The sequence below is a fragment of the Copadichromis virginalis genome, linkage group LG13 (genome assembly GCF_057382275.1).
Source record: "Copadichromis virginalis isolate Kocher_CV1m ecotype Utaka linkage group LG13, C_Virginalis_male_GT1.1, whole genome shotgun sequence".
Classification (NCBI taxonomy): Eukaryota; Metazoa; Chordata; class Actinopteri; order Cichliformes; family Cichlidae; genus Copadichromis; species Copadichromis virginalis.
The window spans coordinates 1,833,635-1,856,244 of NC_140630.1; the positions used below are offsets into that span (position 1 = coordinate 1,833,635).

The 22,610-nt window shown below is 44.9% G+C and overlaps 2 protein-coding genes and 1 long non-coding RNA gene across 4 annotated transcripts; 1 reads left to right on the forward strand and 2 right to left on the reverse strand.

The window, feature by feature from the left end:
* Positions 1 to 55: 55 nt before the first annotated feature.
* On the reverse strand, positions 56 to 6,491 carry LOC146694877 (uncharacterized). The gene is made up of 5 exons (XM_085476853.1): positions 6,279 to 6,491; positions 5,500 to 5,644; positions 5,318 to 5,379; positions 5,188 to 5,242; positions 56 to 2,955 (listed from the first exon to the last, which is right to left on the reverse strand). Exons 1-5 carry the CDS (start codon positions 6,405 to 6,407, stop codon positions 1,709 to 1,711), a joined length of 1,638 nt encoding a protein of 545 aa, XP_085332979.1. The 5' UTR covers positions 6,408 to 6,491; the 3' UTR covers positions 56 to 1,708.
* On the forward strand, positions 5,816 to 10,404 carry LOC146694878 (uncharacterized). 2 transcript variants are annotated; one of them, XR_014923490.1, is made up of 2 exons: positions 5,816 to 6,151; positions 9,807 to 10,404. It is a non-coding gene; the product is annotated as an uncharacterized LOC146694878 (long non-coding RNA). The 2 variants fall into 2 exon arrangements; XR_014923489.1 differs by having other exon boundaries at positions 9,823 to 10,404.
* Positions 8,532 to 11,578, reverse strand: vsx1 (visual system homeobox 1 homolog, chx10-like). Its single transcript, XM_085476854.1, has 5 exons — positions 11,063 to 11,578; positions 10,763 to 10,838; positions 9,891 to 10,014; positions 9,283 to 9,478; positions 8,532 to 9,089 (listed from the first exon to the last, which is right to left on the reverse strand). The coding sequence occupies exons 1-5, from the start codon at positions 11,469 to 11,471 to the stop codon at positions 8,797 to 8,799; spliced, it is 1,098 nt and encodes a 365-aa protein (XP_085332980.1). The 5' UTR covers positions 11,472 to 11,578; the 3' UTR covers positions 8,532 to 8,796.
* Positions 11,579 to 22,610: the final 11,032 nt, after the last annotated feature.

Consider the following 22,610-nt stretch of genomic DNA (forward strand, 5'->3'; position numbering starts at 1 on the left):
AAGCTTCTTCAGAGGTGAAACGTCTTCAAGTAACTTAAAGAAGTCCAGACGCTTTTCTTTGCAAGCTCCTTTGTCAACTTTAATCTGCTCGTGTTCACTTTTTATTGTCACATTTATTTATTAAACTACAAACAATTTCCTGTCTTGTCTTCTTATTGTTAACGGTTACATCACTTCCTTTGTGAACATAAAGAAACCATTTAAATTTGAACTAAGGTGTCCCCGGCTGAGCGTCCTCATGAAGCCGCCCGCTCACATTAAAACCTGCAGATATTTAAAAGTGATGGCACGCCTGTAAAGGCACGCACTGTGCGAGCAGTTTGGGTGTTTTGCATTTCTAAAGGAGGCTCTGTGAGCCGAGTGTCCACAGATGTGGAAAAACCTGCGGCACAGAAACAAGCAGAGCGTGCAAAACACAACTTCCTTTCTGCGTGTTTTATTAAAATGTCAGAGCGAGGTCTGAAGATCGCACACAAGACCAAACGCGTCAAACAGGAAGGCCGTTTGTCATCGAGTGCGTGAGGTCGTACTTCAGACTCAGTTTTAGCTAAAGGAAGGAGGTGATTTGTCTTTCAGCCGGCGATGAGCACGAGGACGCTGAAGAGAAGCTGCTGGATTTGTACAAAATGAAATGTCTGCAGTGGACAGATATCCATGGTTACAGCCTCGACCAATAAGGAGCACGGATGCTGTATCACAGGATGGCTGGTCAGCTGCGCAAACATCTACTGTAATCTGCACATTTCCACTTTTTTTATTCTCAGAATTTTCTTTATGTCTTTATGTTTATAAAGAGACGAGCTGAAACACGAGGCTTTCAAAGATTAGAGACAGGAAGTTACCGCCGAGTGTTTCCTGTGTGGATAACAACAGTAAAACATGACAAAAGACACGATTAATCTGACGTAAACAGCTGATTCCCGCTGTCAGCGACACTTCAGCTTTAACCCTGTGAGCGTCTGAGCACCTGACCAGCTCGCCGACGTCCACGTTAAATCTGCGGCTCCTCGCATGCCTGTCAGCCAATAAGCTGTCACAATTATTAGCCCGCATCGAAACTGGGATTAACAGCTGTAGCTCTGACACGCTGACATGGAAAACATGGCGGTCTTTAACAGGTAAACAGAGACAACAGTAGCAATCAGCGGTCGCCACGGTGATTAAACTGTTCAAACACAAAGGGTCAGGATTATCTGCTGATTGGATCCTTTAATCTCACCTCTGTTCAGCTGGAAAACAGCTGGATTACATGAGCAGCTATCACAGAGGGGCACGGCCGACACAACAGAGGTCAAAGGTCACAAAGCAGGACAACTGGTCAGACGGGAAAACTCCAGGCGCTCTATTCTGAAAGTGCAGAGGAAGTCTGTGTGTATGTGGGCTGGAATCAGACTGTATATAAAGAACAGTCATTCACCTGTCAAAGAGGCCACGCCCCAAATAATGCAAACGTCATTCTTCATTTATATTGAAATTCGGCATGGCGATCATTTCTGATCTGAGTTTGTTTTCAAAATAAACAGACGTCACATGACACATAAGTTATTACCAAACAGATACGAGTTTAACGACCACGCGGCGCCACACCTCACAGCTCCGGTGCAGAGTGCGACTGTGGCCGCTGAGTTCTTGCAGTTCTTAAACACTGTAAACACAAACGGCGAGTTCTCCCACTTGCCGTTTGTGTTTACGGTTTCATCGTTTTGCTTTAAAGACTCGACACCAGCTGGGCAGCAATTATGGATCCGTCCGGGACCACCTCCTGTTCGATGCTGCTGATTGGCGGGGGGGCGTTTCCCTGCGCTCCTGTCTGCTTCACGTGAGCTTTGGTCTGCAGGTGAGCCTTGAGAAAGGTGAACAGGCGGAAGTGTTTACCGCAGTCGCGGCAGCTGTACGGCATCTCGCCGCTGTGGATGCTGCGGTGCCTCATGAAGCTTGTGGCGAGGTTGAAGGTCTTGGGGCACAGCGAGCAGCGGTACGGTTTCTCCCCGGTGTGTGTGTAGCGGTGGTCGCGCAGCAGCTCCTTCAGACGGTAGCTTTTCCCACAGATGTCGCAGTGGAAAGGTTTCTCCCCGGTGTGGCTCCGCTGATGTGCGCGGTACTGCGATGGGTTCGGGAACTTCTTGCCGCAGACCTCGCAGCTAACGATGGCGTCGACAGCGGGCAGCTCGTCGGCGGGCAGCTCGTGTGAATGTTTGCTGATGACGTGGTTTTTCAGGCAGCGGAAGCTCTTGCCGCAGATAGAGCAGAGCTGCCGCTCGCCAGTGTGCGTCGCCTGGTGGCTGCGCAGGTTGGCGGCCTGCGTGAAGCCCTTCCCGCAGGTGGGGCAGCGGAACGGCCGCACTTCCTGGTGCACCAGCTTGTGGCGTGTCAGGTGGCAGGCGTGGTAGAAGCCCTTCCCGCAGACGTCACAGATGAACGACTTGTCGAAGTGCGTGATGCGGTGCGTCTTCAGCACGCTCACGCAGGCGTAGCCCTTTCCGCAGATGTCGCAGTGGCAGCTCTTCTCGCCGGTGTGCCGCGCCTTCACGTGCAGGTCGCGATGCGCCTTGTGGTTAAACCTCTTCGGGCAGAAGTCGCAGATGTACGGCAGCAGCCCGTGTTTTTTCAGCTCGTGTTCACGCAGTTTCAGGACACCAGTGAACCGCAGGCCACACACCGAGCACGCCGGGTGAGCCTTCTTCTCGTGGTCGGCGAGCCGCTCGCTGTTTGGAAACAACATGGCGCAGTGCGAGCACTGTAGGTGAGTCTCTGTTGCCTCACCAGACACCACGATTCGAGCTCTCTTCCTGCGGCCGCGAGGCCTCTTCCTGACCCCACCCACTGCCGCTGAGGCACTGCTGGATGGAGGCGACGTCGAGCGAGCGTACTCGTGGTCATCGGCCTGAGGCGCAGACGAGGAGGGGGAGAGCTCTGTCCCCTGACCTGTTACATCACACGTGCTTTCATTTCCACCTGCAACAGAGCAACAGGAAGTCTGTGAGCGGGACGTTACTCGTAGACGGGACAGTCGGACAGCGCTCGCACATCTTAAAAAACTATCAAGTAACCTGAGAAAATATGATGTCACGGCCAATCATGATGCTTTGATTTCACGCTACAGACAACACCTTCACCAAACAGGTGCCTGTCTGGGGGTGTGGCCTACTGCATAACACCCACACTGTGGATAAGTATGGAGTTAAATCAGGGCCATAATGTTTGTGTAGTTAAAAGAAAAATTTGAAATCGAAAATATGTAAACTGAAAGCAAAAGTCACATTTTTAGAGTGAACTTCGAAAAAGAAAGAGTTGGATTTAAAATAAAATCAAACGTTTTGAATATTTGTATTAACTGAAAACCCAATGGTTCTTTTATCTATAATTTCTCTAAGTAAACTTTATTTAAAATTTTTCAGTAATCTTTTTTTCATTATTATTATTTTTAAAAAATCTATTCAGTCTCAGATTACATTTTTTCAGATTCAGATCTTTTAAATTAATGTACAAAAAAAAATCTTCAGGTTCGGATTTTTCTCTCAGCTTCAATTTTTTTTTATTCACTTTCAGATCTCTATTTTTCAGTTACAGACTTTTGGCCCTGTTTTGGCCTGGTGGGCGTGGCTACACAGAGAGGGGCGGGGAATCATGAGTGACAGCAGACCGCTGCAGGCTCAAGATGGTCCATTTTTCATGTTGCCTTCAGGAAACCTGGGAATGAACATAATTTATCAAACACCTCCTGCACTGTATTATTTGATAATGTTTAGAAAACATGTCATGCATAACTGCTAAAACTCAGTTACTAAAGCTCTTTCAAGCAGTAATGTGTACAAATTACGCCGTAACTGATCAATTATGAGACGTTTTCCCAGCCACTACGTGAGAAGTGGTCATTTCCCATGCTCTCAAAGTAGCGCGCATTGTATCGGGTGGGGGCTGCTTTTAACTTGTCCCTCAGTGAACGATGGCGTCGTCTTCCAACAACACTGCTGGCGCGAACAATCAGGTGAGTGTTTAAGTTTGGAACAATTACACTGCAGTCTGTGAATACTACGAATTTAAGAAGTGGCTTAGCTGCTCCTAAATTAAATACAAAGAATTTTACGTTACTTCACTAACTTTGTTGTTCTCCAAGCTTACAGATCAACTAGGACGTAAGTTTCAGCCGAAAATGATAGCGAGGCGTTTCTGTTGAGCTAGCATTTCAGCAAAAAACGTTATAAAATAAAAAAACAGAATAGCCGAAAAATTAACCGTAACAATAGCCACTTCTTAAATTCGTAGTATTCACAGACTGCAGTGTAATTGTTCCAAACTTAAACACTCACCTGATTGTTCGCGCCAGCAGTGTTGTTGGAAGACGACGCCATCGTTCACTGAGGGACAAGTTAAAAGCAGCCCCCACCCGATACAATGCGCGCTACTTTGAGAGCATGGGAAATGACCACTTCTCACGTAGTGGCTGGGAAAACGTCTCATAATTGATCAGTTACGGCGTAATTTGTACACATTACTGCTTGAAAGAGCTTTAGTAACTGAGTTTTAGCAGTTATGCATGACATGTTTTCTAAACATTATCAAATAATACAGTGCAGGAGGTGTTTGATAAATTATGTTCATTCCCAGGTTTCCTGAAGACAACATGAAAGAAAAATGGACCATCTTGAGCCTGCAGTGGTCTGCTGTCACTCATGATTCCCCGCCCCTCTCTGTGTAGCCACGCCCACCAGGCCAAAACAGGGCCAAAAGTCTGTAACTGAAAAATAGAGATCTGAAAGTGAAAAAAAAAAAATTGAAGCTGAGAGAAAAATCCGAACCTGAAGAATTTTTTTTGTACATTAATTTAAAAGATCTGAATCTGAAAAAATGTAATCTGAGACTGAATAGATTTAAAAAAAAAATAATAATGAAAAAAAGATTACTGAAAATTTTTAAATAAAGTTTACTTAGAGAAATTATAGATAAAAGAACCATTGGGTTTTCAGTTAATACAAATATTCAAAACGTTTGATTTTATTTTAAATCCAACTCTTTCTTTTTCGAAGTTCACTCTAAAACTGTGACTTTTGCTTTCAGTTTACATATTTTCGATTTCAAATTTTTCTTTTAACTACACAAACATTATGGCCTTGATTTAACTCCATAGATAAGAACCTCACCTTTTTCAGGTTTAATCAGTGACAAATCAAAGGAGCGACTTCTCACCGTTAGCGTGACTCTCCAGTGACACCAGCACACACTGTGAGTCTGCGGCGGCATTCTGAAAGACACAGGACAGGTGTCAGTGCTCGCTTAGCGCTCGTTCTCTGGCAGTTTGCTGGACTCACTCACTGACCTCATAAACCAAGATGTAGGTCTGCTCTGAGGGGGGGAAGGGAGCGCCACCGCCGCCTTCGCCTGCAAAACAGGAAACAGCAAGTACACAACCTGAAGCGTTTAGGTGGTGATGTAATCATTCTTTCAGGGACCCCGTCCCAGCTGTTCAATCTGCAGCCAATCAGAGGTCAGAGTACTGACCTCCGGCTGTCTCTGAAACATCATCGCTCCCATCATGCATCTGGCCCACGTTCTCGCCGCTCTTCATAATGCTCAGATTGACCAGCTTCAGGATTTTCTCCACAGCTTCAAAACAGAGATGCTCGACGAGAGCGCCGAGTTTCTCCTGTGAGGAAAACACACACACCGTTTCATGACTCATGTTTTCTGATGATAGGTGATGGATCTTCATTGGGAATGTTCTTGTTTTTAGGTTTTCTTCACTGTCACTCCGACTCAACAAAACTGTCTGCACATGATCACACATATGAGGGGAAAAAGGTTCATATTTGGTTCAGGATATTTCCCAAAAACAATGCTGAACGCTAACCTATACTTGGAATCTGTGAGGTAAAAGCAGAAAAACAGAAAAAGCAGAAAAACAGCTCCTGCTGCAGGTGAATGTCTTTACCTGTGTGTTAAGCGAAACTTTTCTCTTTCCAACTTAAAACATGCCGAAATGTAGGCGGCTTAGATTTCAGTCACAGGTAAGAAGGAGGAGCCAATTTTCAGGCTCTACGTCTAAGTAGTCTCGGTTGTAATGATTTGTGTCACTGAGTTAATAAATTATTGACGAACTAAAATTGGAGGATTTTTAAATGGAGCTCGGGATGATGACATCGGGACTTTGGGAGTGAGTAAACCACTTAAACACCTCGCGCTTCTTCTTCGTCTTCTCTCGCACGCACACCGTGAGCACGTGAAACCGGAAGAGCTGGAGTTGAGCTAGCTGTTAGCGAGAGTTAGCTGGGCTGGCTTACCTCGGCTTCGAGGCTTTGTCTGTTTAAAGAAGCTCCCTCCACAGCGCTGAAAATCTCCGTCACCACCGCCCTGGCCAGGCTGTTGACGACGAGCGCCACTTCATTCCTGAAAGTGCTTAAATCAGCCATTTTTTAGGAGTTCCCACTCTCAGTGGCCAGTTAGCTTAGCAACCAAACCGCTAATGTGGATAGAGGAAGTGACGTAATTGGCTTATCCCGCAGGCACTGGTCGGGAAAGGGAAGCGGAAAGTGAATAAAAGTACATTTATTGATTTTCTGCTGAATCTACTGAAGGCGTCGCGCATTGGATAATAAACATTACGAAAAATCCTTAAATTACATGATTTTAAAATAGAGTTTGGCTTACTTCAGTGTGGAATATGAACGTAAATGTGTCTTTAATGGAATAGAATAGAGATATCCTTTATTGTCCCTCACCGGGACAGGCGGAGCATGCAGACTCACACAAAAGTAAAGAATATGAAATTTAAAAAAACAACAATTAAGAGACTGTAGAGGCAGATTTCCAACATTAAAAAAGCAGGACTCACAGAAATGTGCAGCTGAGTAGGATTATTGGTGCACAAAATGCTGTATATTTGTGCTTAAAAACCAACAACAACAGACTATTTAGCAAAAATGGAAAAACTGCAAATACCAGCAGGATGTAAATACTTTATTGAGTTTGTTGGGAGCTGTGACGGAAGTCCAACAGCTGCTGGGAGGAGGGACCTGCGACACTCCTTTGTGCACTGTGGATGCAGCAGGGTGAGACCAAAGGAGCTCTCCAGTTCTGCCACAGCTTCATGCGTGGGGTGGAGACACCGTCCAAGGATTCTTCTGTCTCCTACCACCTGCACTGGGTCGAGGGGGCATCCTAGCACAGAGCTGGCCTTTATGAGCTGGTCCAACTGCTTCCTCTCAGCTGTAGATAAGTTGCCGTTCTAACAAACAACATCATGATGGCTGATGATACACGTGTAATTTAATTCAGATAACACAGAAAAAACAGTATTAAATGGTATAAAAACATTTTTATTTTCAAAGGTGCCTGTTTTTCTTCTAATACCAGCAGCAATGCCTAAAATGGAATTAAATCATATTTTCAATTCATCCTTCAGTTTCATTACATTTGTTTTATAACAGAAAGATGAAGATTAGTGAATCTCTTGGCCTTTTATGAATTTTATTTGTATTTTTTCACCTATCTGGTTAATTTGGGGTACCGCTAAGTAGGTATGGAAGTCAGTGGGTGGCAAAAGTGAAACAATTCACAAAAAATTTGAATTAAACATTTATGGTACTCAAAGTTTCCTGTTAAAACTGAATATAGAATTTGGAAACTTTATAGAATGATGCTCTTTTAAAACTAGTAGTAAATATGTGCCTCTTTTTTTTCAGCTGATGTGTAAAATTAAGTTTTAATCAGTGTTTGTGTTAATAAATCACAACAAAGCTCAGCTGATTCCAAAAATACTTCTTTATTTTCCACCCTGCTGAATCTCCACCTGTATAAGCATATACTAATAATAATAATAATAATGATAAAATGTTTGAAATCTTACATTTAAATTACATTCACAGAGTTTCAGTCAAGCAGGTCCAACTATAAAACACAAAAACCAACAGGAAGAAAACATTAGATATTCTCAGACTCCCAAAAACCATGGATATAAAACAAACACACACACACACACACGTCTTTCACAGTCTTTTAGAAAAGACTCCAACCCCTCGAGGCTGATCTGAACGTCACAGCATCGGTGTTCATCTTAACGATGAACATTAGTTTCCCAGGAGCACGGTGAGCACAGCCAATCACTATTTTGTTGTTTCAGAACATAAGTTAGCATACTTAATGATTAGCATGCTTAATGCTAGTGCTCTGTTAGTATCAGGCTATTTTAGCACACTAACAACACTTTGTCGCACAGTGCAGAAATTACCACCGTAGCATGCCACTAGCATGGTAAATCTGAAATGTTCAAATACTAATACAAAAAGTTAATAGTAGTGATTAAAGCTTTTTTGAAGTGCTAAAGTTTGCTAGCTGATCCTTATAGTATAACACAGGGTTTACATATATTAGCATGTTAGCTAAAAATAGCTTTAAGTAATAGCATTTTCTATCAAAATATGTTATCATGACTCATATTTTCCCATTATTTGTTTCACTGTTAACACTTGTTGACAACTGAAACTTTTAATATCATTGTTTTTCATCTAAAATCAGAACTTTTTTTGTCGCTAACACTGAGAAAATAAAGTCAGCTACAAAATGCTTACATGATCAATCCTGCTGATATTTTAACAGGTAGTAGCACACCAAAACAATATTTATATTAGCTCTTAGCTTTGTTAGCAAACCAGCAGCTAGCGTTTGAACAAACTAACTTTGCATAGTAACAAGTAAAGTTTTGGCTGCGTTTGTTTCAATTGGCTGTGCTTCCTGAAAGAGCCAATCCCATCACAGCGCTGCCTGAACAGAACACCTTCCTCCTCTTTGGTCAGATCATCTTCAGCTATGTTCGTCTGATTCGCTGCAGCTTTGTTGCTGTGGTGAAGAGGCGGTTCTTATCGAGGCTCCGCCCTCCTCTTGCTGCTGCTGTTTAGATGAGCTGGACAGGTCAATGGCCACCTCCTCCTCCACCTCGTCCTCTTCCTCCTCCATCAGCTTGTCCTCCTCCGGCTCCTGGGCCTTGCTGGAACCTCGTCGTTCCGAGGCATCGCAGAACGAATCGGAGCGCGCCGAGTCGGACGCCGGAGGGCTGGAACACTTTTTGGACATTTCCAAAGACTTCTTGTGCATCCCTGTGGGGGCGGAGTCACATTCAGGTTCAGTCCAGTGCGAACTGCAGTGTTGTTTACATGTTTGTTCACTGCTATGGTAACATGAAAACATTCAGGCCCGTGTTACACGCAGCACTTCATTGTTTACTCTAAAGGCTTATTGATCACTGATCGGTGTGTATTGATGCTGCTGTGGTGCACGTGTGGCACTGACGTGCATGCGGCTCACCGAGCAGCCAGGGGGCGCACGATCCCATCATGCCGTTCTTGGCAGAGTTGAGGATGGACTCGGGCAGCGGGATGGAGTGTCGCACCATGGCGCCGTACAGACCGTACTCCGCCATGACGCTGCTGCGACCCCAGCACTTCTCACGCTTACGCCACTTGGCCCGCCGGTTCTGAAACCACACCTGGAAATAAAACAGGAAGTACAGAGGTCAGAGGTCGTGCCCAACACTTGAGCAGGTAAACAAATAAATAATGTGTTACACAGAGAAATAAAAACAACACGATTTCACATGTTCACAGCATTTCTCAATAAAATCAACAAAACAGAACAAAGTTCAGATCAGATTAAAGCCCAAATATTAAAAACCAAACAGCCTCTTCAAATAAATTCATTAAATCAATAATAAAAACAATTTGAAAAAAAATACTTTTTTTTTTAATTGAGAAAACTTGTTTTTACGCTGATGTTTCCCCCTCACAGGAAATCTGTCTCTGATTTGAATGATTCAGGGTTTTCGCATTACAGATGTTCCTCGGATCAGTTCTCCACTCTGCTGATTGGTCAGATTGATGTCACCTGATCGGGACCCTCACCTGTATCCTGTCCTCGGGCAGCTCCGTCTTCATGGCCAGCATCTCCCGGGCGTACACGTCGGGGTAATGAGCCTCCTGGAAGGCCTTCTCCAGCTCCTCCAGCTGGTGGGAGGTGAACACCGTCCTGAACACAGCAGCAGACCCGATCATGTTTCATTCTTCATCACGTTTGATCTTCTTCATTACTGACATCACTGATTATTTTATTTACACTTCTAAGAATTGTTCATGACTGAAAATTAAAAAAAAAAATCAGGTTAAAATATGAAATCTTTTTATTTTATTATCATCATCTGTCTTCTCTCCTTAATTACTGGAACCTGATTATTGATTATTATTTATTGAATTCAGTAAAGCAGCCACGGTTTGGTTTGTTCCTCCATTTTTTTTCTATGATTTGATTGAAAATGTTTTCTGCTTTTCACTAATGGAACAATCACGATTCATCATCAACATTATAATATTTATGACACAAAGCTTTCAATAATAAAATAATAATAAATGTTTTTAATAATCACGATGAATCAAAGTTCTTTTTTCTGCTAGAAACGAATTAATTCGTAGTTTTAACTTAATTAAAATATATTTAAGCCTTGCGTGAAGCTGAAATGTGTCTTTAAAAATCTTTTTTTCGTTTCTTTTTTATTTCTTCACGTTGCTGAATTCAGAATAAAAATCTGAATGTGTGTTTGGGTTTTTTCAGCGTTTTTTCTCTTATTTGTATTTTTGTCCGAATTCAACGGAAACACCGAAAAAACATGAAAAGAGCACAGAATTAGAATTTTAAAAAGGCCAAATGTTTAAAAAATGACCCTGAATTATTTCTTCGTTTTAAAAACATTCGGTTCGTTGAGTTCTGCAGTTTTCCTCACCGGTGTCTCCTCTTCTTCCTCTTCTGAGAGTTTCCGGAGGTTTTGGGGTCGTTTCGGTCCGACAGACACTCTTCATCTACACAGCAAAGAGAAAAAAATCAAATCTGAACGAAAAATCATCAGAAACAAAATAAAGTTGAGATAAAGGAGCCAATAAACTCGGGTCGGTGATGACGCTGAAGGCCTCGTGACTAAAACCAGATTAAAAGCCAAAAAATATTTTAGGGACGCGTCAGCACAGAACCCGAGCCGGAGCGAAGGGCTCCCATCAGGGACCCTTCTTCCAGCCTGTCTCCGTACCGGAATAGGCCTCCCGCTGGGCCTCCAGGTTCTGCAGGTAGTGGCTGTCGGGCCGGGCCTGCAGCAGCGGCAGGTGTCCAGGCAGGAAGCACGGCGCCCCGGCGGGCTGCTGCGCCGCCAGGCTGCACAGGAAGCCTAGGCCAAGGGGCAGCGACCCCCCCGGGAAGGAGAACCCGCCGAGGCCGGGACCGGCCCCGTGCTGCTCCGTCCCGGGCCCCGAGGCGAAAGGAGCCCCGCCGGGCTGCTGCCGGGCCTGCAGGTCTGTCTCCAGGCCCAGCAGGTCGGTGATGGCGAAGCCTTTGGAGCGGAGCCCGGGGCCGTGCAGCCGGCTCTTGTCGATGCCGAAACCCGGGGACAGCAGCTTCACCCGCGGCTTCTCCTCGCTGAGCTCCTCCCGCCCGGTCATCATGGAGCAGAGGAGGTGATGGAGCAGAGGAGGTGATGAAGGTGGAGAACAGAGCGGCAACGGGCGGCGGGCAGCTTTATCAGGCCCGGGATCCCAGCGGCGGCCAATCAGGGCACAGAGCAGGAGGGGTGGGGGTGGGGGGGGGCTCAATCCCAGAGGATTAATTGCCACCAATTTCCCTCCAATCCGATCAGGATTTCAGAGGAAGAAGAGGAGGAGGAAGACTGTTTATCTTTGATGCGGCCAAACATCACAGAGCATCCACCAATCAGCTGCTGCCATCAGCACCATCAGATTTCACAAACCTAATCTAGGCTCCATCAAGGCCGCTTAAACTGTGGGGCGCGGCCCACGGGGGCCGTGCTGACAGCAGGATGGGTCTAAGGGAGCCGCAGACTGACACTGCGAAGGCTGCGGTCACGTGACCCTCGTGCACTTCTGTTTGTGCTCTTTTCATGACCCTAAAAATGACCTCTGACCTCTCTTCACAGGTGTTTGATGCTTTGGATTTGCTGTAATCTGACTTCAGCTGCTGTTAAATGTACAAAATAAAGAAAACTGGATTTTAAAAGTGCTGAAAAGTCAGTTTTAATGATCGATGAATTTTATTTACAGACAGAAAAATCTAAACTCAGCAAAATAAACTATTAAATCAAGGAAGTGAGTAAAGAATCAAATGCACAGTTCCTACTTTATCCGTTGGATTTATTTCCTGGATTTGGTGCCATTTTATTTCTTTTTTTAAACATTGATTTATTTATTTTCCTTTCTGAGGTTTTGAACCTCCACACACAGTATGTTCATTTTTTATATTTCATTTATTGTCATTATTTTGACAATAATGCTAGAAGAATTGAATAAAAGTGAAAATAAAGATAATAAAGATGATGATCTGCGGGTGGAGCGGGTGGAGCTGATGAGGATAAACAGAGAAAATCAGCTGTTTGTCTCTTTGGGCAGAAAACGAAGCTCCTGCTGATGAAAGTCAGGCTGGAAATTAGGGCCAAGTTGGCGATTAATCCCTCAGGATTGACTGCAGGCTTGCAGTGTGTGTGTGTGTGTGTGTGTGTGTGTGTGTGTGTGTGTGTGTGTGTGTGTGTGTGTGTGTGTGTGTGTGTGTGTAAGAAGGTAAAAATGGTCAACTGGTTTTAAAAGCAATTAGAGGAATCTGCTTATCAGAGATAATTAAAGCAAATTTGGGCTGTTTTTAAATCCCTCTCTGTTCTCCTTCTTCTTCTCTTTTTTATTGTGGGCGTCACAGTTTGAGCAGATTACAGATTAAATCATCCGATGCGTTCATGCGCTCGTTAATGTGCTCGTGTTAAATTAGAGCAAAGAAGCTCATTGCTCTCACTTCATCGGGACGCCCGAGTCTCCGACATTCGAGCGCCAAACAAAGTCAGAGGTCGTGTCCAAATTCATGGGCTGCATCCTCCTGAGGACCCGGCCTTTGCGGTCTACGTGGGCCGGGTCCTCAGGAGTCGGGAAGGCCGGAAGTAAACGGCTGTGAAATTGGACGGTCTCGCCTTCAGATTAGCGTCGCCGCTGTGTCGGTGGAGTTTAATAAACTCGCCGTCTGCTTCTTGCTATCTAAAATATAACAGGACACTGGTGTAAATTCTCGACTGTCTCACACTTCTGTTTAATCAGTTTTCTGTTTGACGTTTAGTCAGCTGTGTGAAAACCAAGGAGGAACCCACCCGGGGGATTAATAAAGTTTTATTTTATCTAATCTAATAACTTTGATCTCAACCAAACCGATTTACTCACGAACAAACAAAACACTGAAAAAAGCCCAACAATAACATTTTTAGGTTGTCTAAGTGACTTATATATTACGTTTAACCCGAGCAGCGAAACTCCGCGGTGATCTGAAAATGATGTGCCGGAGTTGTGCCGTTCTCGGCGGCTTCAGTGACCCTCGAGCTCCCGGCTAGCTGTCGAGCTGGTGGGTAGCAGACGTCTCCGAAAACGTCGAAGCACTTTTGCAAATATGCGATATCTTGATAAACCGAGCAGATATTTGATGTTTACACAGCTACTTTCTCGCCTGAAAATATGTTAAACGTTTATTTTGTGACCCAGAAAGAATAATAAGAGTAATATTAAAATTAAGCAGCGGCCGCTATTGTTGGAAACTGGAGTTTGGCTGGGTCACGCTATGAATTCTGGGCACGCTGGAGAGATTATATCTCTCGGTTGGCCTGGGAACGCCTTGGTGTTCCCCCGGATAAGCTGGAGGAGGTGGCTGAGGAGAGGAAGGTCTGGGCTTCTCTGCGTGGGCTGCTGCCCCCGCGACCTGGCACCGGATAAGTGGAAGAAAATGGATGGACGTCAGTGTGACGCAGCCGTTATCGCCCAGAAATCATTTTTAAAAAATCAAATAAGAAACTAGAGAAACACGAGAGACGTACTGAAACAGAGCTGCACAGGTGAACCTTCACGTGCACGCCAAGAAGAGGAGGAGGAAGCTGATTGGATGAGCGGTGGAATTACTCAACCTCAGCTGAAAGTCTGTAGAGTCTGTACCTGATTACTGACGAGAGCTGAAACATCTGTGCACATCTGTGTCCAGGAGGAAAGGGGGAGACCCTGAACGCACCGCGGCGGCCTGCAGAGCCCACGAAACGTTCACAGACATCAGAGAGTTTATCTGCCTGCACTGTATTTGAGCTTACATGTGTTTGATTTTTACAAAACTTCACCAAATTACAATTTATGGGTTTTTGTGTTTCTTATTTTATTCGTTCAGTTATATTTAATAATTTTTTTATCCTTTAGTGTTTTGCTTTTTATTGGGTTGTTTTACCTTCAGTGTAATTATTTTTTCTGTCTTAGTGTTCAAATCTGGTTTTAACCTTTAACCTTTGTTGCTGTTTTAATGTTTATGTTTTGTTCATCATTTTATTTTGAGGTTTCATGGTTTTATTTGTGGAAACATCACGTTTGAAATCTGAGACGGCTGAGCAAAAACACGATGTTCTTCTTCTCTGCCGCTTTAATCAGCCGCTCACATTTGCAGGAAGATGAAAACAGAGCTCGGAGGGTTCATCAGGAGACGCCCATCTCGCCCCGCCGCTCACAAACAAGATGATAACAACAACGAGCAGAGGCGACACGGCTCGTTATCTTCTTTAATCTGAGGGCGCTCTTTGTTATCTCACTGATAACAAAACTGCAAAAACAACTGAGCATTCATGCGCCGGCCCTCGGCGTGCTGCAGCGGCGGCCCTCGGCGTGTGCTTGAGACACCCTCGGCGTGCTGCAGCGGCGCCCGCTCTGACTCAGTGGATCTCTGTGGATCAGTGTGTCCTGAACCAGCTCAGACACAGACTGTATATAAAAGACGGACAGCGCTTCTGTGAAACGTGAACTTAAATCTGAGTTTGTCCTGACAGACGCGCAGCGCTGCAAACGTTTCTTATCAGAGCTTTTCAATATCGATGACGTGCAGCGGAGGAGGAAACAAAGGGGGAGGAGCTTCAGGAAGCGCAGCAGAGTGGCTCGCGCTGGGATATCCGTGCAGCAGGTGGTTTCTCCGTCTTCACCACGTTAAACCAAATTTTCATGGCTTCTGCTCGTGATGGCGGGGGGCGGGTTCGTTGATTATTTTGGCGCCAAGCCCCTCTGGGTGAAAGGAGGAGGCGGGTTTCCCCTGAGAGCGTGGACACGCCCACATAAAGGAGCAGCAGGAGCATCCATTTGTCAGGCTGCCGTAACCTCCACACACCAGCCTGACCTCTGACCTCTGCATCAACAGCAGCTAAACGCAACAATAAGACTGTGAGAGGCACAGCCCTGCAGAGCAGTCATCAGATTTTACTTTTGCATCATGCTTATCAGCCGGTGTGATGGAGAGGTCAGAGGTCAAAGCTGACCGTTTTCTACTCTGTGGTGTTGGCGGCGCTGACACGTGCTGACACGTGAGCGTCTGTGACTTTCATGAAGTCTCAGTTATCGTTTCAGTGTAAAGAAATAAACCAACAGTGGAATAATCTGATAACATCGCTTTCTAAACTGTAAACAGAGCGCTCCATTCTGAGGAACAAAAACAGCTAATCGTCTGAAGACAGCGCGCGGAGGCGTGGCCTGTGACCGCACCACAAAACACCTGAGAGCTGGGGCTGAGAGCACGCCGTAATTCTGTCTGCAGGAGGCGGCAGGACGGTGAGGTTAGCCAGGCTGAAGCACTGCGAGGAGGAAACCTGCACCAAAGAGCCGAGACAGCTTTATAGGCAGGAACGCAGCAAAGGGGAGGAGCTTCATGTCGAGCTGGGAGGAGCCCCAGCACACTGACACCGGCGCCGCCTCCTCTGAGAAACGTTCTTGATGTAACTGAACACACTTCCTGGACTCGCAGTGATGTCAGTAAGCCCGAGAGCTTCACAGCTGACCTCTGATCAGCGGTGACGCGACCAAAGCTGCGCGTTAATTACAGAAAGAACAAAATGATGAGGGATGGAGATAAAGTGATGAGAAGCTCAGAGAAATATTCAGACCTTAATCTGAAGATTATTTAGCGCTCGTAATCAATCAGTTTCCTCCGGCAAATCTTGGTAATCCACGCTGTTTGAAGAGTGAACATAAGTTTGTGCGGTGATGTTTAATCCAGCCTCAAACTGATGTTCTGCTTCAGTTTATAATCTGCACACAAAGAAGAAAGAGCGGAACAGAAAGCAGAGGAAGAAGAAGATGAAGAGGCGATTGAGGCTAAAATGGAAAAGATTAAATTATCTCATAATTCAGAGAAAAGCTTCCACAGCCGTCAGTAAAACCTCAGTTATGTTAACAATAAATCACAGCAAGGTGATTAAAGCCTGCACGCTCGCTAACATCCAGCAGGGAGTGCATAGAAGTGTGTAAGGAAACGAGATGACCTCTGACCTTAGTAAACTGTGTCCTGATTGGTTTCTGCTCCAGCGTGCCTTCTGCTGCTCGTCTCTGCACTCCAGGGCTGTGTCCCAATTCAGAGGGTCGCACGCTTGAAGTACGCATTTCAATGCGATTACGTCACAGCGACGCGACGACGGCTGTCTCAATTCAAAGTGTACTTCAAATGTGGCGTCGATTTCCCCAAATATCAAGCGTGGTCCGGTGCACGCTTCGTGGTCCCATATATCCCACAATCCATAGCGCGGCGGTGAGTGTGGATAATTTTGCCGCAAAATCCGGCAGAAGGGAGCGGCCGAAGAGTGAACTGTCAAAAGTACTGAATATGATGTCACTTATTTATGTGCGAAAGTTTAATAACGAAGAACATTAAAACATTACTGTTGGCCACATGTCGGCAAAGTTACAAACATTAGTGACGTTTGTACTAACTTGGTTTTAAAGCCTTTACATATATATATGTTTGTGAAGGACTGCTAGGAAAGTTTAACTGTCTGTGCTGAATCAGTCTTATTAGGTAATGTTCAAATAATGTGATCCTCCCAGTGTTTCCAGTGTGGGAGAAAGTACTCAGAGTACTCAGGACCTTCAGGTTACACACCATGAAAGGCAGCAACAAGTTTAATGTTCAGAAACCTAAAGTCTGTATCAGCAGCAGAATGGAGCTAAAATAAATGTTGGTTTCAGTTCTATGAAGCTTTGAGTATTTTGGATCAGTAGCTGCTGTGTTTGTTGCATCATGTTGCTGTAACTGTTTATATGCTTTATATATTCTGAGCTAAGTTGATCTATAGTGTTACATCATATTCTATAAGGATGTTATGTGTTTGTAGACTTTCTGCCCAGTTTGACCCATTTAGCAGACGTCAGCCTGTTTAAGGCTCTGATATCTATTCTGTGTGACTTACAGCAGTTATGACATGGTCTGATTTTCTCACCCAATACAGGAATATTTCATATATCAGTCGACTCTTCATTTTATCAGAAACAGTTATCACAGCTCGTACATTTGCTTTTTACACATGTATGTAAGCACTGAGCCAAATTTAGTAATGCCAACATATTAAAAGAACAATATTTGTCTCTTATATATATAATACATCTGTATATACACTGTCACAGATACTTGTCTTTGAGTGAAGATTTAAGGTGACAGGAAATATAAATAACTGTAACTTGAATCTTTGAATCTTTGACACAGAGTTCAAGCTCACTGCTGTGATATATCATAATAATCTGACAATAAATATAACATTGTCCATATTATATTTACATTACACAGTGAGATGACTTTAGTCTCATGAACAACATGAACTAATTGTTATTTACTAACTAATCTTAAATGACTGTTCAGCACAGAAATGAAGCCCAACAATCATGTTTTACAGTCCCGTGGTCTCAGCCTCAGATACTCAGCTAATCAAAGTGATGTCATGACAAAAATGAATGACCAACAAAACATTTTTCTCCTTCATTTCTGTCACACAAAGCTGTATGTAACGTGTCTCGCGGTTATTATCATGGTTGCTAGGCAACCTGAACAGCGCAACGAAGGCCAGACCGTCCCATTTCACAAGCCTCTCACCTCCGCACTTCTCGTACTTATAGTACGCACCGTACGTAGTGCGCGTAGTGCGCGTACTTCAAGCGTGCAGACCCTGGATTGGGACACAGCCTCTGTCCATCTTTTTAATATCCTCCTCTTTATCAGGTGTTCCTGACTCCTCCCAGAAGGGGGCGTGATCACCTCACCGGCACACCTGTTTCCCATCTTCATCTCGGTCCTCCTCTCTCCTCCTCGCTGGACCGCGAAGCTTCAAAGAGTCAAGTGCCGCTTTGTTACCTGCCTGCTCACCTGTGCCACGTACTGGCCTCACCCACCTTCAAACCTGCAGAAATCAGAGCATGCTGAGAAACTTACCTGCACCCGTGTTTGTGAAACTGTCATGTAACGGGCTAAACACAAAAACAGGAAACTAGAAACCATGAATGAGGAACTAAGACACTGGGAAACTAAGCTAGGAGCGTGGACGACACGTGGGCTTAAATACACAGAGGAAGGAGAACCCCGCGGGGAACACAGCTGGGACACAACGAGACGGGGAGGAAGCCAAACTGAATGCACTGACACGGGACGCGAGACTGTCAAAGTAAAACAGGAGGCAAAGAGACATGACTGACAGAAGGTGCACGAACACAGAGACGAGACTGAAACATGAAGAAGACTCACCTGTGCTAACACCTGTGGAACCAACAGCCACTCACCCGAGCCTGCAACCACACAGCCGTAGCTGGACGTGGTCGTGTGGAGGACTCCTTTCAACTGCTGCCAATACTCACCTGTTGTTCACCTGAAAGTCTTCATTAAACTGTGACGTCGTTGTTCGTCTTCAAAACGGAGGTTAGCGTCAATAAAAATCCAGAAACACGACAAATCCAAAAGACGAGGAAAAACAGGCTGACGGCAACAGGGGGACAAAAGACAGGCAGGAAGTAAAACAAGCCCGAGCACACAAAGTAAAGAGGAAATGACTGAAACAGAGACAATAGTGCTCTCAGTCTGAGAGTTCAGGGCCAGTACACAGATACCGATATTTTCACCCCATAAAGGAAGCTTACGTATGGGAAAGAGCTGTGTCCTGATTTGTGGGAGAAAATCATTAACTTGCACATTCTCATCACATTTTAATGACCAGTGTGATTTCCACAATAATGAGTTAATACAATAAAACAGCTTTCAGCTTTTATTTTGAAACTGTCTCAGCTTGTGTGAATGAAACAGCACAGACAGGTTCACACACTGAACTTAGAAGATAGAAACAAAGTATTGATCTCCTTGTACCTGCATCGATCAGATACCGTTACCAGTGTTGGTATTGATGATATCGATATTTGGATGGAGCCGCCTGCGTCTGATGGACTCAGAGGGGAAAACTAGGAGACGTTTTATCCGTTTTCTCTGGTTGAAATCGAGTCTGCTGAACACAACTGCAAACGTTCACCTGCACCCACTTTACTCCGAGGAGGCCGGGAATGAAAGCAGACCATCACCAGAAGCAGCTCAAAGGTTTCCGGCTGCCGTGCTGTCTCACGGGGAGTTAATGGGACCAATTAAAGCGGCAGCTGTGATGAAATTAAGGGCGGCTGGCTGCTGGTGCGTGGGCTCGGCCGGCCGCGGCCTGTAAGCGATAGCAGTAATTCAGGCGGCAGACGGCTGCAGCTCCCCGCGGTTTTTGTTGTTCATTGTTGTTGCAGCTCCATTGTTTACTGCCGGCAACGGCAGCAATAGTCTGGCCACACGTCGGCACCCCTCCCTCGCCCCCGCCACCCTCCACAGCCCTCTGTGTCCCACTAATTATTCATAAATGCACATTTATGCAAATAGATTAACCTAATTCAGTGATGTAAACAGCGCCTGGGTCGGGATTAAAGTTTTCAAATTAGACTGGAGTCTGTGTCTGGAGCTCTGAACCATATTCTCTTATATGAGGCCTGCAACCCCCGACACACACACACACACACACACACACACACACACACGGCCTCATTTGCATTCTGTAATCTCGGCCCTAAAGTGCATGAGGCCAAGCCAGACCAACAGCAGCATCCAGAGAAAGCTCCAGTCTGTCTGCTGCCATTAGCTTTAATGGCTAATGATTAAAAAATTTAATACTGTGCGGAGACTCGCTGCGTCTGGCCTGTTTCTTTAGCCACCCGCCTCAGGCATCACGCCACCTCGGACACCTGATGCCAACGCGTGCCGTCTCACTCAGTAAGCTAAATGCATTATGCTAATTTAAAAGCTTGACCTGAATGAGCGATTAAATGTCATAGAGCTTTTGTTTTCTTTGCTTTCTGAATACAATTAGCCAGTTCTGCTCGGCCTGTCCCAGGAAGCTGGTGGCCAGTGAGACAGGAAGTGACAAAAGCACCTTCATGTTTACCTGCAGGAGCGCCAAAGAGGCTGCTGGCATTCCCTCTGCAGATTTACAGGAGATGGACACTGATGTGATCAACCTCTAACCCTGAGTCCTGGTGACCCTTCATTTCTAACCTCAACCCTAATCCTGACCTCAGCCTTCAGCTCGCCGTGTTGTGGGTCTACGCCTCCTTCAGAAGGTCAGGGTGTAGTTTACATCTATTCGTGTTGCCTTTAAAGGAAGTCATCACTGGTCTGAGGTAAAGATGTTGTCCTGAGAATATTAAGATAAGATAACCTTTATTAGTCCCACACGTGGGAAATTTGTTTAGTCACAGCAGGAAGTGGACAGTGCAAAAGTTATGACGCAAAAATTAGAATACAATAAGAATAAATACTGTACAGAATAGAATAAAATAAAATACTACATACAGTAGAATGAATAGAATAAAATATACAATAGGATAACAATAGAATACAAATGCTTAATACAACTGAGTAAAAATACAACTTTGTCAGAGGGTTTTGCACTTAATCTTATTGCACATGTGTGGATGTGTGTGTTTGATCAGTTGGAGTCTTTGTTGTGGAGTCTGACAGCAGTGGGAAGGAAAGACCTGCGAAATCTCTCCGTCCCACACCGTGGGTGCTGCAGCCACTGAAGGAGCTGCTCAGTGCTGTCACAGTCTGCTGCATGGGGTGGGAGATGTTGTCCAACAGGGATGACAGCTTAGCCGCCGTTCTCCTGTCACTCACCACCTCCACTGGGTCCAGAGGGCAGAACAGAGCTGGCCCTGCGGATCAGCCTGTTCAGTCTCTTCCTGTCCCCGGCAGAGATGCTGCCACCCCAGCAGACCATGCCATAAAAGATAGCAGAAGCCACCACAGAGTCATAGAAGGTCTTCAGGAGTGGGCCCTCCACTCCAAACGACCTGAGTCTCCGCAGCAGGTACAGCCTGCTCTGCCCTTTCCTGTAGAGGGCGTCTGAGTTATGAGTCCAGTCCAGTCTGTTGTTCAGATGAACACCAAGGTACCTGTAGCTGTCCACAGCCTCAATGTCCATACCCTGGATGTTCAGTGGTTGCAGTGGAGGATGTTTGTGCCTGTGGAAGTCTACCACCAGCTCCTTGGTTTTACTGAAGGTTTTTAAAAAACAGTTAAAAACTCTTCTGTTCAAACAAGCCTTTTGTTGATCTACATATTTTATTTTTTTACATTATTTACATTTGATCTTTTACATTGTATATAATGTCTATTGATTTTATTGTTTATTTTAATATTTTAATATTTGTGTACAGCACTTTGTGATTGCCTGTCTGCGAAAAGCGCTTAATAAATAGAGTTTACTTACTTACTTTAAGTTTACTGGCGTTGATCTGGAGGTAGTTCAGCTGGCACCAGTCCACAAAGCCTTGAGTCAGTCCTCTGTACTCCTTGTCGTCCCCATCAGTGATGAGGTGACTATTGCAGAGTCATCAGAGAACTGTCACGGCGGGGTGCGCCGATGTGTGTGGAAACAGGACCCAAAAGCAGATGATGACGAGTAGTTGAAAGTTTGAGCAGAAAAGTGATCCTTTATTAGATGACGGCAGGAGTAAACCAGGAAACCAAAGTAAACTGACAAAACACTAAGAAACAAAACACTAAACGGTACTGAGACCAAAACCTAAACTATGACTGTGATGGAAAATAACCAGCAAATACTATGACTAAGACTAATGATGAATAACAGATGAAAACCATAACTAAGACCGAGGTCAAAATAAACAGAACCAGGCTAGAACTAGGGCAGAATAAACAGACGACCCGACAATGGCATGAAGAAAACAAAAGGCTTAAATACAGACATGAGGTGATCAGGGGAAGTGGAAACATATGGGGAAACAGCTGACAGCCATAAACCTAATGACAGGACCAGGAGAGAAAAGCTAAATACAATTAACAGAGAACACATGACATTGTCAGAATAAAACAGGAAATACTAAAACTAAACATGACAACACAACTTAACAGACCTAATACGTGATGAATAAATACCAAACCCCAAAACATAGAAAACCCAGGAACAATAACCAATAACTGCCTAAACTAAAGGCAAAATAGGAAATAACACAAAAACTAATAACATATCAAAAAATACAAAGAAAACTCAGAGTGCTGGGTCGGAGACCCAGCCTGTGACAAGAACTTCTGCAGGAAGCACTGGGTGGAGTTGTGGGAGACGTCTGCAGTGTAGATGGTGAAGAGGAACGGAGCCAGAACCGTTCCCTGTGGGGCCCCCGTACTGCAGACGACCCTGTCCGACACACAGCCCTGAGTCCTCACATACTGTG